This window comes from Salmo salar, chromosome 14, assembly GCF_965601325.2.
Source record: "Salmo salar chromosome 14, fSalSal1, whole genome shotgun sequence".
Classification (NCBI taxonomy): Eukaryota; Metazoa; Chordata; class Actinopteri; order Salmoniformes; family Salmonidae; genus Salmo; species Salmo salar.
The window spans coordinates 74,202,492-74,216,980 of NC_138304.1; the positions used below are offsets into that span (position 1 = coordinate 74,202,492).

The 14,489-nt window shown below is 42.5% G+C and overlaps 1 protein-coding gene across 1 annotated transcript in view; it reads right to left on the bottom strand.

Moving 5' to 3' along the window:
• Positions 1–5,373: 5,373 nt before the first annotated feature.
• LOC106569878 (atrial natriuretic peptide receptor 1) overlaps positions 5,374–14,489 on the bottom strand; it is a 122,214-nt gene continuing 113,098 nt past the window's right edge. Inside the window, exons 17-23 of the mRNA XM_014141587.3 lie at positions 12,479–12,647; positions 12,040–12,186; positions 11,584–11,707; positions 10,733–10,801; positions 9,981–10,155; positions 9,736–9,834; positions 5,374–9,627 (exon numbers count right to left, since the gene is read on the bottom strand). Coding sequence (XP_013997062.1) covers positions 9,476–9,627; positions 9,736–9,834; positions 9,981–10,155; positions 10,733–10,801; positions 11,584–11,707; positions 12,040–12,186; positions 12,479–12,647 — 935 coding nt within the window. The 3' untranslated portion in view covers positions 5,374–9,475. The remainder of the gene's footprint in view (positions 9,628–9,735; positions 9,835–9,980; positions 10,156–10,732; positions 10,802–11,583; positions 11,708–12,039; positions 12,187–12,478; positions 12,648–14,489) is intronic.

Consider the following 14,489-nt stretch of genomic DNA (forward strand, 5'->3'; position numbering starts at 1 on the left):
CGGCTGGAATAATACATTAAGGCCTTTCTCTTGCATTTCAAAGATGACGGTACAAAAGTTAACTTTTTTTTTTCTTCTTTGTATTAGATTTACCAGATCTAATGTGTTATATTCTCCTACATTCATTTCGCATTTCCACAAACTTCAAAGTGTTTCCTTTCAAATGGTATCAAGAATATGCATATCCTTGCTTCAATGCCTGAGCTACAGGCAGTTAGATGTGGGTATGTCATTTTAGGCGAAAATTGAAAAAAAGGGGCGGATCCTGAAGAGGTTTTAAGGAGAGACAAATGAAGGGGTAGGGATGAAATAGAAGAACCCTAAGAAGAGTGGATGTCAAGATCCAACAGTTATGTGCCTTTCTGAACCTCTGGGAATTTGCAGACAAAATCATGAGCACAAACGACTTGTGTTTGGTTGTTGATCTTCACCGACTGGATGAACCAAGCACTGTTACAGTCACAGGTGAAAGGGTTATCTTGCATTTTCAGGAAATTTAAGGCAGGAAGATAACATATCACTGTCTCAATCTCTGTAACCTAATATATACTGATAAAAAATATGAATGCAACATGCAACAATTTCAAAGATTTTACTGAGCTACAGTTCATATAAGGAAATCAGTCAATTGAAATAAATTCATCAGGCCCTAATCTATGGATTTCACATGACTGGGAATACAGATACCTTACAAAATAGGTAGGGGTGTGGATCAGAAAACCTGTCAGTATCTGGTTTGACCACCATTTGCCTCATGCAGCGCGACACATCTCCTTCACATAGCGGTGATCAGGCTGTTGATTGTGGCCTGTGGAATGTTGTTCCACTCTTCTTCAATGGCTGTGCGAAGTTGCTGGGTGGCCTAGTTATAGTTTTTACTTAGTCTTGAAAATCTATGACAAGACTTGAAAATGGCCGTCTAGCAATGACTTAACAGAGCTTGAAGAATTTTATAAAGAATAATGGGCAAATGTTATAAAATCCAGGTGTGCAAAGCTCTTAGACTTACCCAGAAAGACTCACAGCTGCGATTGTTGCCGAAGGTGATTCTAACATTTATTGATTGATTCAGGGGGTTGAATTTAATTAAAACATTAAAAAATTATTCCACTTTGACATTATAGTATTTTGTTTAGATCGTTGACAAAAAAATTACAATTAAATAAATTTTAACTAAATGTGGAAAAAGTCAAGGGTTGTAAGTTCTTTCTGAAGGCACTTTACATTTTTGTGAATTAGATTTTTTTCCTCCAATTTAAATCTTACGGATTGCCCCCTTTTTTCAATTTTTGTCTAAAATGACATACCCAAATCTAACTGCCTGTAGCTGTTATGAGGTCTGTGTGTAGCTTGTGTAGAGGAGTCAGGCGCAGGACAGCAGATATGAGTAAAATGTAATTTACTCAAAAATAGGCAAATACAATACAATAAAGCAAGCCCCACATAACGGACCGTATAACACACAATCACTCACAAAAAAACCATGGGGGAACAGAGGGTTAAATAATGAACAAGTAATTGGGGAAGTAAAACCAGGTGTGTAAAACAAAGACAAAACAGATGGAAAATTAAGTGGATCGGTGATGGCTTGAAAGCCGGTGATGTCCACCGCCGAACGCCGCCCGAACAAGGAGAGGGACAGACTTTGGCGGAAGTTGTGACAGTAGCTCAGGCCCTGAAGCAAGGATATGCATATTCTTGGTACCGTTTGAAAGGAAACACTTTGACGTTTGTGGAAATGTGAATTGAATGTAGGAGAATATAACACAATAGATCTGGTAGAAGAAAATACAAAGGAAAAAAAAAACACCATTTTTGAAATGCAACAGAAAGGTCCCAAATCTAGCAATCACTCTGGTTGTAATTCCAATGGTATCCACAAGCAGGCAGCAGTGTATTTGCAAAGTTTCATATGGATAACTTCAACTAATGAGCAAGCTACATGACATTTAGTGTGAAGTCACCCAGGAACATTTGGGCAAATCGTGAAGGAGACATTTACCTGCAAGAATATCATCAAATCTGTTAACTTGGACTTTGATTTAGCTTTTCCAGTATTAGTCGCCATATTGTAAGTTGAACATTTGCAAAACACCCAGTTTTCATAACTCTCCATATTCTTGTAATTTTTGTCCAAAAGGAAAAGGCTTGCTGTCGCACAAGGTTAGCAGCAACATTTTGCGACACACTCCCGTAAAGCCCAGCTCATTGGCTATCTAGTTAGCTTCGTTTGACAGTTACAGTCAATCAAGTGAAGACTGCCTGCATCATCGGCGCGCCATGAAGGCGTCGCTCTCTTGTTTGGTGTTGCTCTCAAATTTGGTGTCCTATAGGATATACTACACTCCTAATGATATAGTGAAGTCTGGTTACATTTTGGGATCTCTGAGGAATAAATACAAATGTGATTTGACTGGTTGAAACAACATTTAGGCTTAGATTTTCGCAGATTCCTTTCTTTGCAAATTGAACGAGTGGTATATGGACCTTTTTTAGGATATGAAAAAGGATTTTATCTAACAAAACGACACTTCATGTTATCTCTGGGACCCTTTTGTAACGGCTGTCGTAGAGAGGGGACCAAAGCGCAGCGTGTTGATTACTCATGATGAATATTTATTTTAACTCAGAACACTAAAGAAAAATAACAAAGAGAAAACGATAGCGTACAGTTCTGTCAGGTACATAAACAGAAGACAACTACCCACAAACACAGGTGGAAAAAACCCCTACTTAAGTATGATCTCCAATTAGAGACACTGAGGACCAGCTGCCTCTAATTGGAGATCATCCCAAAAAACAACATAGAAATAGAAAACTAGAACCTAAACATAGATATACAAAACATAGAAAAACACCCCCTGTCAAGCCCTGACCTACTCTATCATAGAAAATAACATCTTACTATGGTCAGGACGTGACAGTACCCCCGAATGCCACTAAAAACAAAATGGAGTGTTGGGTGGGTGGGTAACTCCTGTTTATGGCGGCTCTAGTGCCGTCCACATAACCTCATCTTCCAGCGGATCCTCCAGCAGAGGAGGCAGCTCCGGTTCGGGGCGTAACCCCCGCTCCACCAGCTGATCCCTCTGCTTTAGTACCACCGGACCGTGGATCGTCGGAGGAGGAACCGGACCGTAGATCGTCGCTGGAGGTTCCGGGCTGCAGGCCGTCGCTGCAGGCTCCGGACTGGGGAGCGTCGCTGCAGGCTCCGGACTGGGGAGCGTCGCTGCAGGCTCCGGACTGGGGAGCGTCGCTGCAGGCTCCGGACTGGGGCGCGTCGCTGCAGGCTCCGTGCCATGGATCGTCGCTACAGGTTCTGCGCCACGGATCATCACTGGAGGCTCCGTGCCATGGATCATCACTGGAGGCTTTGGACCATAGATCATCACTGGAGGCTTTGGACCATAGATCATCACTGGAGGCTTCTTTCGTGGAGCTGGAACAGGTCTCACCGGACTGAGGAGACTTACTGACAGCCTGGTACGTGGAGCAGGCACAGGACGTATTGGGCTGTGGAGGCGCACTGGAGGGAGAGTGCAAGGAGCAGGCACATGCTCACCACGATAAGCACGGGGAGGTGGCTCAGGTCTCACCCCTGACTCCGCCAATCTACCCGTGTGCCCACCCAAAAAATGTTTTTGGGGCTGCCTCTCGTGCTTCCCCGGCAGGCTTCTGTATCTGTCCAATACTTGCCCCCAAGTCCAGTCTATCCTCTGTCGCAACTCCTCCAGAGACCAGGAATCCATCTCCTCCCGGGCACGCTGTTTGATCCAGTCGTGGTGGGTAGTTCTGTAACGGCTGTCGTAGAGAGGGGACCAAAGCGCAGCGTGGTGATTGCTCATGATGAATATTTATTTTAACTCAGAACACTAAAGAGAAAACGAAAGCGTACAGTTCTGTCAGGTACATAAACTAAACAGAAGACAACTACCCACAAACACAGGTGGGAAAAAAAAACCTACTTAAGTATGATCTCCAATTAGAGACAATGAGGACCAGCTGCCTTTAATTGGAGATCATCCCCCCAAAAAACATAGAAATAGAAAACTAGAACCTAAACATAGATATCCAAACATAGAAAAAACACAAAACACCCCCTGTCACGCCCTGACCTACTCTACCATAGAAAATAACATCTTACTATGGTCAGGACGTGACACCTTTGGATGATAAATCAGAGCAAGATTTCAGAAGTTAAGTACACATTTCACCTTCAGAGGTGAATTCATCAAACCTATCGCGGTGAAAAAAGTGTTTTGTTAGCTCTCCTCAAACAATAGCATGGCATTTTTTCGCAGTAATAGCTACTGTAAATTAAAAGTGCAGTTATATTAACACAAATTTAAGCTTTCAGCCGATATAAGACACTTATATGTACAGACATTTGTTTCTCTAAAATCTGCGATCGTGACACACGGCGCTGCATGATTTACAACTGTCCCGTTGACGGGACGCCTATTTAACTAGGCAAGTCAGTTAAGAACAAATTCTTGTTCAAAATGACGGCCTGTACATAGGAAGAATATGTCCGGACCAGATAGTCTGTATTGAGCTTCTTCTTTATTCCTCAATGAGGCACTAGCTCATTTGTTCTGATTGCATGTTTGTGTTTTTTATCTGAGCCTCTGTCTATGCTACAATGTTGTCTCTGTTACAGTTGATATGACTTTAACCCCATGCCATCGCTAGACCGAAGCTTCTTCTCGTTATGCCCTGGCTGCTGTGTCAACCACAGCCCTCGGTCTGGCCATGACTGCCAACTGTTCCAGCCTCTGTCAGAGTTCCCAGTTGGATGGGACCTTCATTGGATTGGACGCTTAAGACCACATCAGGCCTGCTTCCATCGGATTCCTAAATAGATGCAGGGACTGGTCTTTTGACATGGACAAATTACTTACCTTAATGGTGACAAAATCTGAACATTCAGCTCACTTGCCAGAAAAAATAGACTCCTCATTTGGTTCCTTTTCCTTTCATGTTTCATCCTTAAATCTGTGGGAAGTATCTGCCTTGTCAGCATATTATTTAAGTGCTGTGTGACAAATATCTTTTTTCAAATTGCTACACAGTACAAATAAAAGCAGTCAAAGTGATGTCTTTGAGCTGTTTTTTTTTACTGTGTTGTTTGTACGTGTTGTTTGTACTTACTTGTAATTACTTTATATCCCCATTATTTCAAGTTTATATACTGTAAAGATGGACATTTGTAACCTGTAGATTAGACTACAAGTATGTGGGTTGTTGTGCCTCACTGTGATACAAAATGCATGGACTGCCCCACTTGTAAGGTCTAATAAATAACTAAACATGGGAAATTCATCTGCCAAAATGACATAAAGCACAATAACACATTGCTATTAACTCAGAAGATTTTAGTTGTCAACTGATTTTATAAAGACATTTAACTGACTAGAAACAAGACAGGCAATGTAACTGAACATTTCTTTCTCGCCCCAAAAACAATGTCAATGTCATATTTTAAAGCACACCAAACAATACATGGTAACACACAGTAATTCAAAGACCAACCCTCTCCTCTAAAATACAAAGCAACCAAAACAACACAATACATTTTACTGCATCAGAGACCCATTTACAGAACCCATGGGAGCACATTCATAGTGGACATATACCGTATGCAGACGGACCTGACTTGGAATCGTCTTAATGATGTACATTTCTGATCTGATCGAGGAAAAAATAACATTACCACATAAGACATTTTTCATGACAAGAAAACAATGGGAAAGACATCATATTTTGGATGTTATCTGGTCAGATTAAAACTAGACAAAGACATCTTTTTCTGGTTGCTAAAAATACGTTAACTTCTGCATAAACTTTCACACAGCCAGTACGCAACCTGACCGTGACCTCATAAAATAGATTATACTGACATCATTGAAACCAGTTTTTCACGCTGGGTCACCTGTCAGATCAAGCCAGACATTAGGTGAGTTACTACTGATCAATAACTTGTCTCCCTGACATTACACAGCGCTGTTAGCATTTACCACGTCTCATTACTAATCCTGATCAATTCAGGAGTATCGGCTTTAGTTTAGGCCTTAGGTGATCAATTCAATCATGGAAAATGAAATGATCAAAACATTTAGACAAGTTGGAAAGGGGAAAATCTCACTGATGATAAGTTTAAGGTTTAGGTTCAACTGAGGTTTAGGTTCAACATTCAACTGAGAGCACATTCACATGGTCCATAGCGCTGGTTGGCTAATGGGTGCCTACTGCCTGTCAGTGATGCTCCACTTCTAAGCTAGGTGGTGCAGTTGTTCCCTTTCAACTGAGCAGAACCACCCAAAAATACCAGAGAACAAAAGGCAAAAGAGTACAGTTTGTTGTAACATGTTTGCAAATCACAAGCAAAAGAAGTATCCTCAGAGAATCAATTCTGAGATTTTTAAATATACTGAACAAAAATATCAACGCAACATGCAAGAATTTCAAAGATTTTACTGAGTTACAGTTCATATAAGGAAATCAGTAAATTAAAATGAATTCATTAGGCCCTAATCTATGGATTTCACATGACTGTAAATATAGATACGCATCTGTTGGTCCCAGATACCTTCAAAAAAAGGTAGGGGCCTGGATCAGAAAACCTGTCAGTGTCTGGTGTGACCACCATTTGCCTCATGCAGCGCGACACATCCTCACATAGAGTTAATCAGGCTGTTGATTGTGGCCTGTGGAATGTTGTCCCACTCCTCTTCAATGTCTGTGTGAAGTTGCTGTATATTGGCGAGTACTGGAACATGCTGTCGTAAACGTTGATGCAGAGCATCCCAAACATGCTCAATGGGTGACATGTTTGGTGAGTATGAAGGCCATGGAAGAACTGGGACATTTTCAGCTTACAGGAATTGTGTACAGATCTTTGCGACATGGGGCCGTGCATTATCATGCTGAAAAATGAGATGACAGAGGCGGATGAATGGCACGACAATGGGCCTCAGGATCTCGGCACGGCATCTCTGTGCATTCAAATTGACGTCGATAAAATGCAATTGTGTTCGTTGTCCATAGCCTATGCCTGCCCATACCACAACCCCAGTTCCACCATGGGGCACTCTGTTCACACATTGACAAGAGCAAACCGCTCGCCCACATGATGCCATACACATGGTCTGATGTTGTGAGGCCGGTTGGACACACTGCCAAATTCTCTAAAAAGATTTTGGAGGTGGCTTATGGTAGAGAAATTAACATTAAATTCTCTGGCAACAGCTCTGGTGGAAATTCCTGCAGTCAGCATGCCAATTGCACGCTCCCTCAAAACTTTAAACATCTGTGGCATTGTGTTGTGTGACTAAACTGCACATTTTAGAGTGACCTTTTATTGCCCCCAGCACAAGGTGCACCTCTGTAATGATCATGTTGTTTAATCAGCTTCATGACATGCCACACCTGTCAGGTGGGTAGATTATCTTGGCAAAGGAGAAATACTCACTAACAGGGATGTAAAGAAATGTGTGCACAAAATGAGAGAAATAATAATTTTGTGTGTATGGAAAATGTCGGGGATCTTTTCTTTTGTACCCTTGAGTGTGAAATATAAGTTATTATGACATCATATTGTAAGTAAAGGAAAAAGGACAGTTAGAAAATATGAACCTCAAAATGAGTCTTTAATATAAGAACTTAATGTGAGAGGGCTAGCTGGTTATAAGTAACCATCTGTCTATAAGTGACCATCTGTCTTATGTAACATATCATACTAAATGGAGTGTCTTGGATTTACATATAGAATAAATCGAAATGCTCTGAGAACAGGTTGCGACAATATTAATTCACCCAGAAGTTGTCATTTATGGCCAAATCTAATTCTCCATTCTTCGTTGTCATCGCAGTTTATCTTGGGCAGACTAAAGCAATGAATTGTTTTTTTTTTAACAAAAAGATTTTGAACAGTCCTGTTGAATGCATATGTCCTGTTGAATGCTAATTCACAACTTAACAGCCATAAGTGTCCATTTGAGACATTTCACCAATGTCAATCAGATAGCCTACATCGGCATGGTGGTGATTACCTCCACTACTTCCTCCTAAAGCACATAGCCAAGCAGGCTGTAGAGCACACTTTGTGGACTGGTATTATTATGGATAACTGAGCTGTACACTATGAATCAGGTTTGAGGAGTTGAGGTAACTTTGGTCAACTCTGAGATCAACTCGGGATAAGTGGTGACACGAATATGGCTCTAGCCAGTAACATTTCTATGGCAACGAATCCTTCAGAAGTAACCTGCTCCCGGGCACGCTAACTCAGGGCTTGTCCCACTTATATTGAATGAAGTGTTTTGAGCCGAGGACCAATCAAATTCTTGTGTTAAAAATAGTAATAGTAATAACACATTTAGTAATGACACATTGGAAACTTCACGTGCAGTAAAACTTTCGTATGACTTAATACTATTTTTGTATCGTTAGGAGTGGGGAATCATGGGACTTGTGCATTGATAAGCACAACAAACAAACAAAAATGATATGTGTAAAAAATAATTTAAAAAAAGTCTAGTTGCCCATTTCACACCATAGCCTGCTGAATTTGCAGGTAAATTGATTTCGGAAAAAATGTAAACGTGGCACTGACTCGCCCACGGTTTGCTGTTTCAGCATTGTCTCAATGAAGAGTTCGGCGTTCGACTAGCCATGCGCGACATGAACGCGCAGTTCATGAAGTTAGGTAATTTCAGAAAAGCCTGAGTACATCTAGCTACATTCGTAGTATACCCCTCTGGTCTTCAATTGATTAATGTTCAATTGATATAGATATAGAACAAACTGATATTGTGATACAGAACAAACACCACCGTGAAACAAATAGAATAACACCTGTGAAGGCTTCACATAACACTAAGGCCTCTACATGTTAGAGAACACCAAGTCAGTCACAAAGTGAAATAACCACAAAATAACACATTGGACTACTGTCGTCACGATAAACAACAGGTCCAACAAGATTGTCCAAAATGTTCGTTCTTGAAAACGACAGTTACAACTCTTGAACACTGGGTGGAGATGTTCGCAAATGCCTATCGTCCATGCCAATCGGAGGAGGTGGGGCCTCACCATTCGGCACACGGCAGTTTAACAGTCATAGCTTTCCTTTGGTTGGAGAGGCACATGTCTAAAGCTGTCCATGGAAGGTCAACGTTGATTGACTTACTATGGTGGATAAGCTATCTAGAGAGAGCTTTTCCACCTAAAGGAACCAAGGAATGCCCTTGAAGAGCAGTGAGACTGAGTCGATGAGACTATCATTCTGGAGGGGGTTGTCAGGAGTACTTGTTTGTTGCTTATTTCTATTTCCCTCCATTCCTATGTGTATCTGTATGCATGTCTGTTCCTTTTACCTCAGTCCTCTCTTGCCTTACCTCTCTTTTCTACGGCATCTTTCCAATAGTGTCTATGCCTAACTCTCTCTCTCTCTCTCTCTCTCTCTCTCTCTCTACTAAGCCATGTTGTTGATGCTCTCCCCCAGTAGCCAGTAGGTCTTCATCCTCCCTTTGCCCTTCATCTCCACGTCTCCCCTCAGCTCCAGCTGGAAACAGTTGAAGTCGTCCAGCACCACGCGCGTGGCCTCCGACACGTGGATCTTCAGGGCTGAGGGACGATAACATGACAGAAATGTGGTCATTTAAACCAGAGAAGGAATAGTGTTTGTCCTGATAGGTCATGAGATAGTAGATAAAAGAGGTTGGTCACTCTCACCCTCCCCATTGGACTCCATGCGAGAGGCTGTGTTGACTGTATCTCCAAACAAACAGAACCGAGGCATCTTCAGTCCTACAACGCCGGCACATACAGGGCCTGGAGAGAACACGCAGACAACCTATTTCAATATTCCACAGACTCCAATGATTCCACAGTGTCGGAAAAGCTCAATGAAGTGCATTTGTCCGAAAACAAATACAGTACTGCTTGAACTCTACAATCGTGCCCCCAGCGCTGCTCACCACTGTGGATGCCGCTGCGCAGACGGAGCTGCTGGGCAGGTCGGTGGCGGATCCTGAAGGAGTGTACGGCCTCCAGCAGGGCCAGGGACATACGGGCGATCTCTCGGCCGTGCAGCTTGCCGTTCCTCACCGGCAGCCCAGACACCACCATGTACGCATCACCTATCGTTTCCACCTGAGGGCGACACAGAGAGAGCGAGACGGTCACATGGTCACTAGCCGTTCTTAAAAGGGAAACTTCACAATTTTTCAACTTCGTGTTCATCATCTCCAGCACCACCTCAACATCAACATATGTGAAAATTGGGTATTTCTATGTTTTGTAGTAAAAAAGATAGAGGAAGATAAGTGTTTCCAATGACATCATCGGTGTGCATCGTGTGAGTATTGTCTACTAATTGGTTTATGATGTCATTGGAAACATCTTAATTTACCTTTTTTACTACAAAACATAGAAAAGCGCCATTTTCACATATGTTGATGTTGGGGTGGTGCTGGAGATGATGAATATGAAGTTGAAATTATTCGAAATGTCCCTTTAAATATGTCCCTAACCCAGTGGTGGGTAAGTGTAGTACAGGAGGACCGCAGTGTGTCCAGGTCTTTGTGACATTCTAGCTCCAACACACCTGATTCAACTAATCCTCAAGCACTTGATTAGCTGAATCAGTTGTTATTAATGCTGGACTGGAACAAAAGCTTGTACACCCTGTGGCCATGTGTGAATAACACGGTTTAGACTCTGACTTCACCTTGTAAACATCGAAGTTGTCGATGATGGCATCGAAACACGTGTAGAGGTCATTCAATAGGGTCACCACCTATGGGAAAACATGAAGATTATTAGCTCCTGCATAAAATAGGTTTCCTTTCAGTAGAATAACAGTTCATTAATTTGCCGAGCAATATAAGGCATTTTCAATACGATCAACTTCTGAAAAGTGCACATTGAACACAAGTATGCTTAAATGGAGTGCAGTTCATCAGTCCCAACTCAAACTTATTATTTTAATTTGCTCTGAAAATCGGCATAATCCACTTCTCATTCATGACAGCCCAAAGCCATCGCATATCAGGAGTAGACTGTATTGGCAAACTGCTGTAGACTACGTTCATTCTAGACTGACCTGCATGGGCGTGCTCTCTGCTGAGATGGAGGTTAAACTGCTGTAGACTACGTTCATTCTAGACTGACCTGCATGGGCGTGCTCTCTGCTGAGATGGCGGTTAAACTGCTGTAGACTACGTTCATTCTAGACTGACCTGCATGGGCGTGCTCTCTGCTGAGATGGAGGTTAAACTGCTGTAGACTACGTTCATTCTAGACTGACCTGCATGGGCGTGCTCTCTGCTGAGATGGCGGTTAAACTGCTGTAGACTACGTTCATTCTAGACTGACCTGCATGGGCGTGCTCTCTGCTGAGATGGCGGTTAAACTGCTGTAGACTACGTTCATTCTAGACTGACCTGCATGGGCGTGCTCTCTGCTGAGATGGAGGTTAAACTGCTGTAGACTACGTTCATTCTAGACTGACCTGCATGGGCGTGCTCTCTGCTGAGATGGAGGTTAAACTGCTGTAGACTACGTTCATTCTAGACTGACCTGCATGGGCGTGCTCTCTGCTGAGATGGCGGTAAAGCCCACGATGTCACTGAAGTAGATGGTGACTGAGTCAAAGGCCTCAGCCTGCACCGTCTCCCCTCTCTTCAACTGCTCCGCTACAGAGCTATGTAAGACACAGTGTTAAACAGAGTGAGTAGGCTGTGTGTGTGTGTGTGTGTGTGTGTGTGTGTGTGTGTGTGTGTGTGTGTGTGTGTGTGTGTGTGTGTGTGTGTGTGTGTGTGTGTGTGTGTGTATGATTCAGTCCAATCACCAAATGATGTTTGGATTTATTCATCCTCTGCAGAGTGGAGCCTCTGATGAGTATTATCTGTGTGAGGGTGTGTTTGTGTCATTTTTTTGTCACAACTCAGTGGATACACTGCATTCAAAATCATTGAGGACAACACAAAAAAGTTGAACTACATATTTCCATTGTGATCCTCTTAATACACTCACTGTGGAAGTATCTGGTAGAGCAGTGCCTCGGCCTTGCGTTTCTCTTCATGGTAAGCCTGTGTTCTTTCCTCCACCAGTTCTTCCAGGTTATTGGCGTACTGCTCCATACGAGACAACAGGTTGTCCAGGATATTAGACCCATAGCCTCTGCGGAGGGAATGATGGAGAGAGGGATGGAGGAGCGGAGTAAAAAACGGGTAAAACATTGGAGGGTGGTTTGGAAGATAGTGGTCAGAGCAGTGCAAACCTGTTGTTGTGAGTACATGAAGTCACTGGGGATAATAAATACATGCTTGCGTGTGGAGTGTTATTTTGAATGCAGAGGAAGGAAGATCTCTAAAGTGAGTGGATGGGTATAAGTGCGTGTCTGTAGATCAGGAACCATATAAAGTGCATTTCGTCCAGGGAGGTTTAAGCAGTGTGTAGAGAAATAGAGTACCTGTTGTGTTTGCGCAGCAGCAGCTTGATGTGGTGGAACTCGGGCCTCTCGTTCACGTCCTCGCTCCAGCAGCGCTGCATGAGCTGGCCCACCTCTTCACTGTGGCTCTGGGGGCAGAGGGAGGGCCGCAGGTAGGGCCACTGGCCCAGGGCCACACGCTCTACAATCTCTGGTAGAGAGAAAGAGGAAGAAAGGGGGGATGTGCGAATTCATTAAACCATTTTGTATTATTGTACTAATTTCAGAGAGAGAACGAGAGAAAGAGAAGCAGAGAGAGAGAGAGAGAGAGAGAGAGGGAGAGGTGGAGCTCAAGGGAGCTTCATTTAGAAAAGCTACACAGCCCTTGGACAGGCAAGCCTCTTTTCCTTTCGCATAACAAGAACGACACGTTAAAATATTCCCAAGGTGACAGTAAAACTAGCCTCTTTTCATGGTCAATAGTTTCAGAGACATAACTCTGTCATCTAATCTCGCCATTTCCTTCCTTTCTTCCCTCTCTCTGTTTCCTTTCTTGCCTTCCCTGTAGCTCAGTTGGTCGAGCATGGTGTTTGCAACACCAGGGTTGTGGGTTCGCTTCCCACGGGGGGCCAGCACAGAAAAAAAATAAATGTATGTAAGTCGCTCTGGATAAGAGCGTCTGCTAAATGACTAAAATGTAAAAATGTAAAATGTTTTCTGTTCCGAACAAGGCGGCACTTGAAATGCAGCGCCATCCCAATAGACTTGAATATGGAAGATGAAAGGCAATGCAGAATGAGGTTGAAGGAAATGATGTGTTCTGTAAAATTCGTCAATACTCAATACTGTATCTGGGTCACCTCCCATGTTTACTCTCCATATCAGCTCTTCTTCATTCCAACAATATTTCCATCAGGGGACCGGGCTCTTCCAGTGCTAATGGCCTGAACTCATTGTCCATCCCCCCTCTCTCTTCTCATTTAATTTATTTTCCTCTTATTAGAACTTCTGTCTCGTCTCTCACACATAAATGATATGACCCACCCACCTCTTCAATTCAATGTGTATATAACTGGCGTAAGTGTGCTAGCTTAGCATATAGCGCTGCCTCCCTGAACCAGGGTCCTCTACCTCAGTGGGTCCCAATCTAGGGGGCGCGCCCACCCCATAGGGGGCGCCAACATTTTGTGGGGGTGCACGGGACCTTCCTTTTTTAAATAATAAAAAAAATACACAATTAACGATTGTTTATACCGATCTAAAATGATGCATACACCTGCAAGGCTAGAAACAAGTGGTAAAATGCCAGAGGAAGATGCGACTCTGATGCACATGGGAATATCTTTGGTTTGTCTCTAAGACATTTATATGAAGCTGAGCTACGACCTTCTAAAGTCGAGTAGTCAAAGAAATTGGAATTTGCTTAGGACGTTATCTTATACAATGTGTCACTGTCGCTATCAATTGATCTAATCACTTTCTGTAAAAGAGAATATGTATAATTAAATTAAGGGTTCATATAAATTATCATAAAACATATTCGGTAGCAGAAAAACATTTGGGGAAATTGGGTCTAGACTTTATTTCCTTAAACATTATTATCATAATTATAATAATAATAATAATAATTATCATTAAATAGCCTACCTAAAAGATGAGTCTTGTTAAACTACAAAGGAATTGCAGGAAATTAGCTTCAAACAAAACATTTCCTAGGTCGCTCAAATTAAACAAAACCAAGCTGGCGGTGTATTTAAAATAGGCAATCTCAATAATGAAAATGTTGATGACAATGAAAATGACAATGAAAATGTGAAACAGGGGCCCTGGGGGAAAAGGTTGGGAACCCCTGCTCTACCTCACCAACACATGTGACCGTCCACTTGACAACGTACCAACCAATTGAGCTATAGAAAAAGGTACAGTATTTCAATGTGCTTTCATAAGAGCCTGCCTAGGCATTTCTTTATTTATTTTATTTTTTATTTCACCTTTATTTAACCAGGTAGGCTAGTTGAGAACAAGTTATCATTTACAACTGCGACCTGGCCAA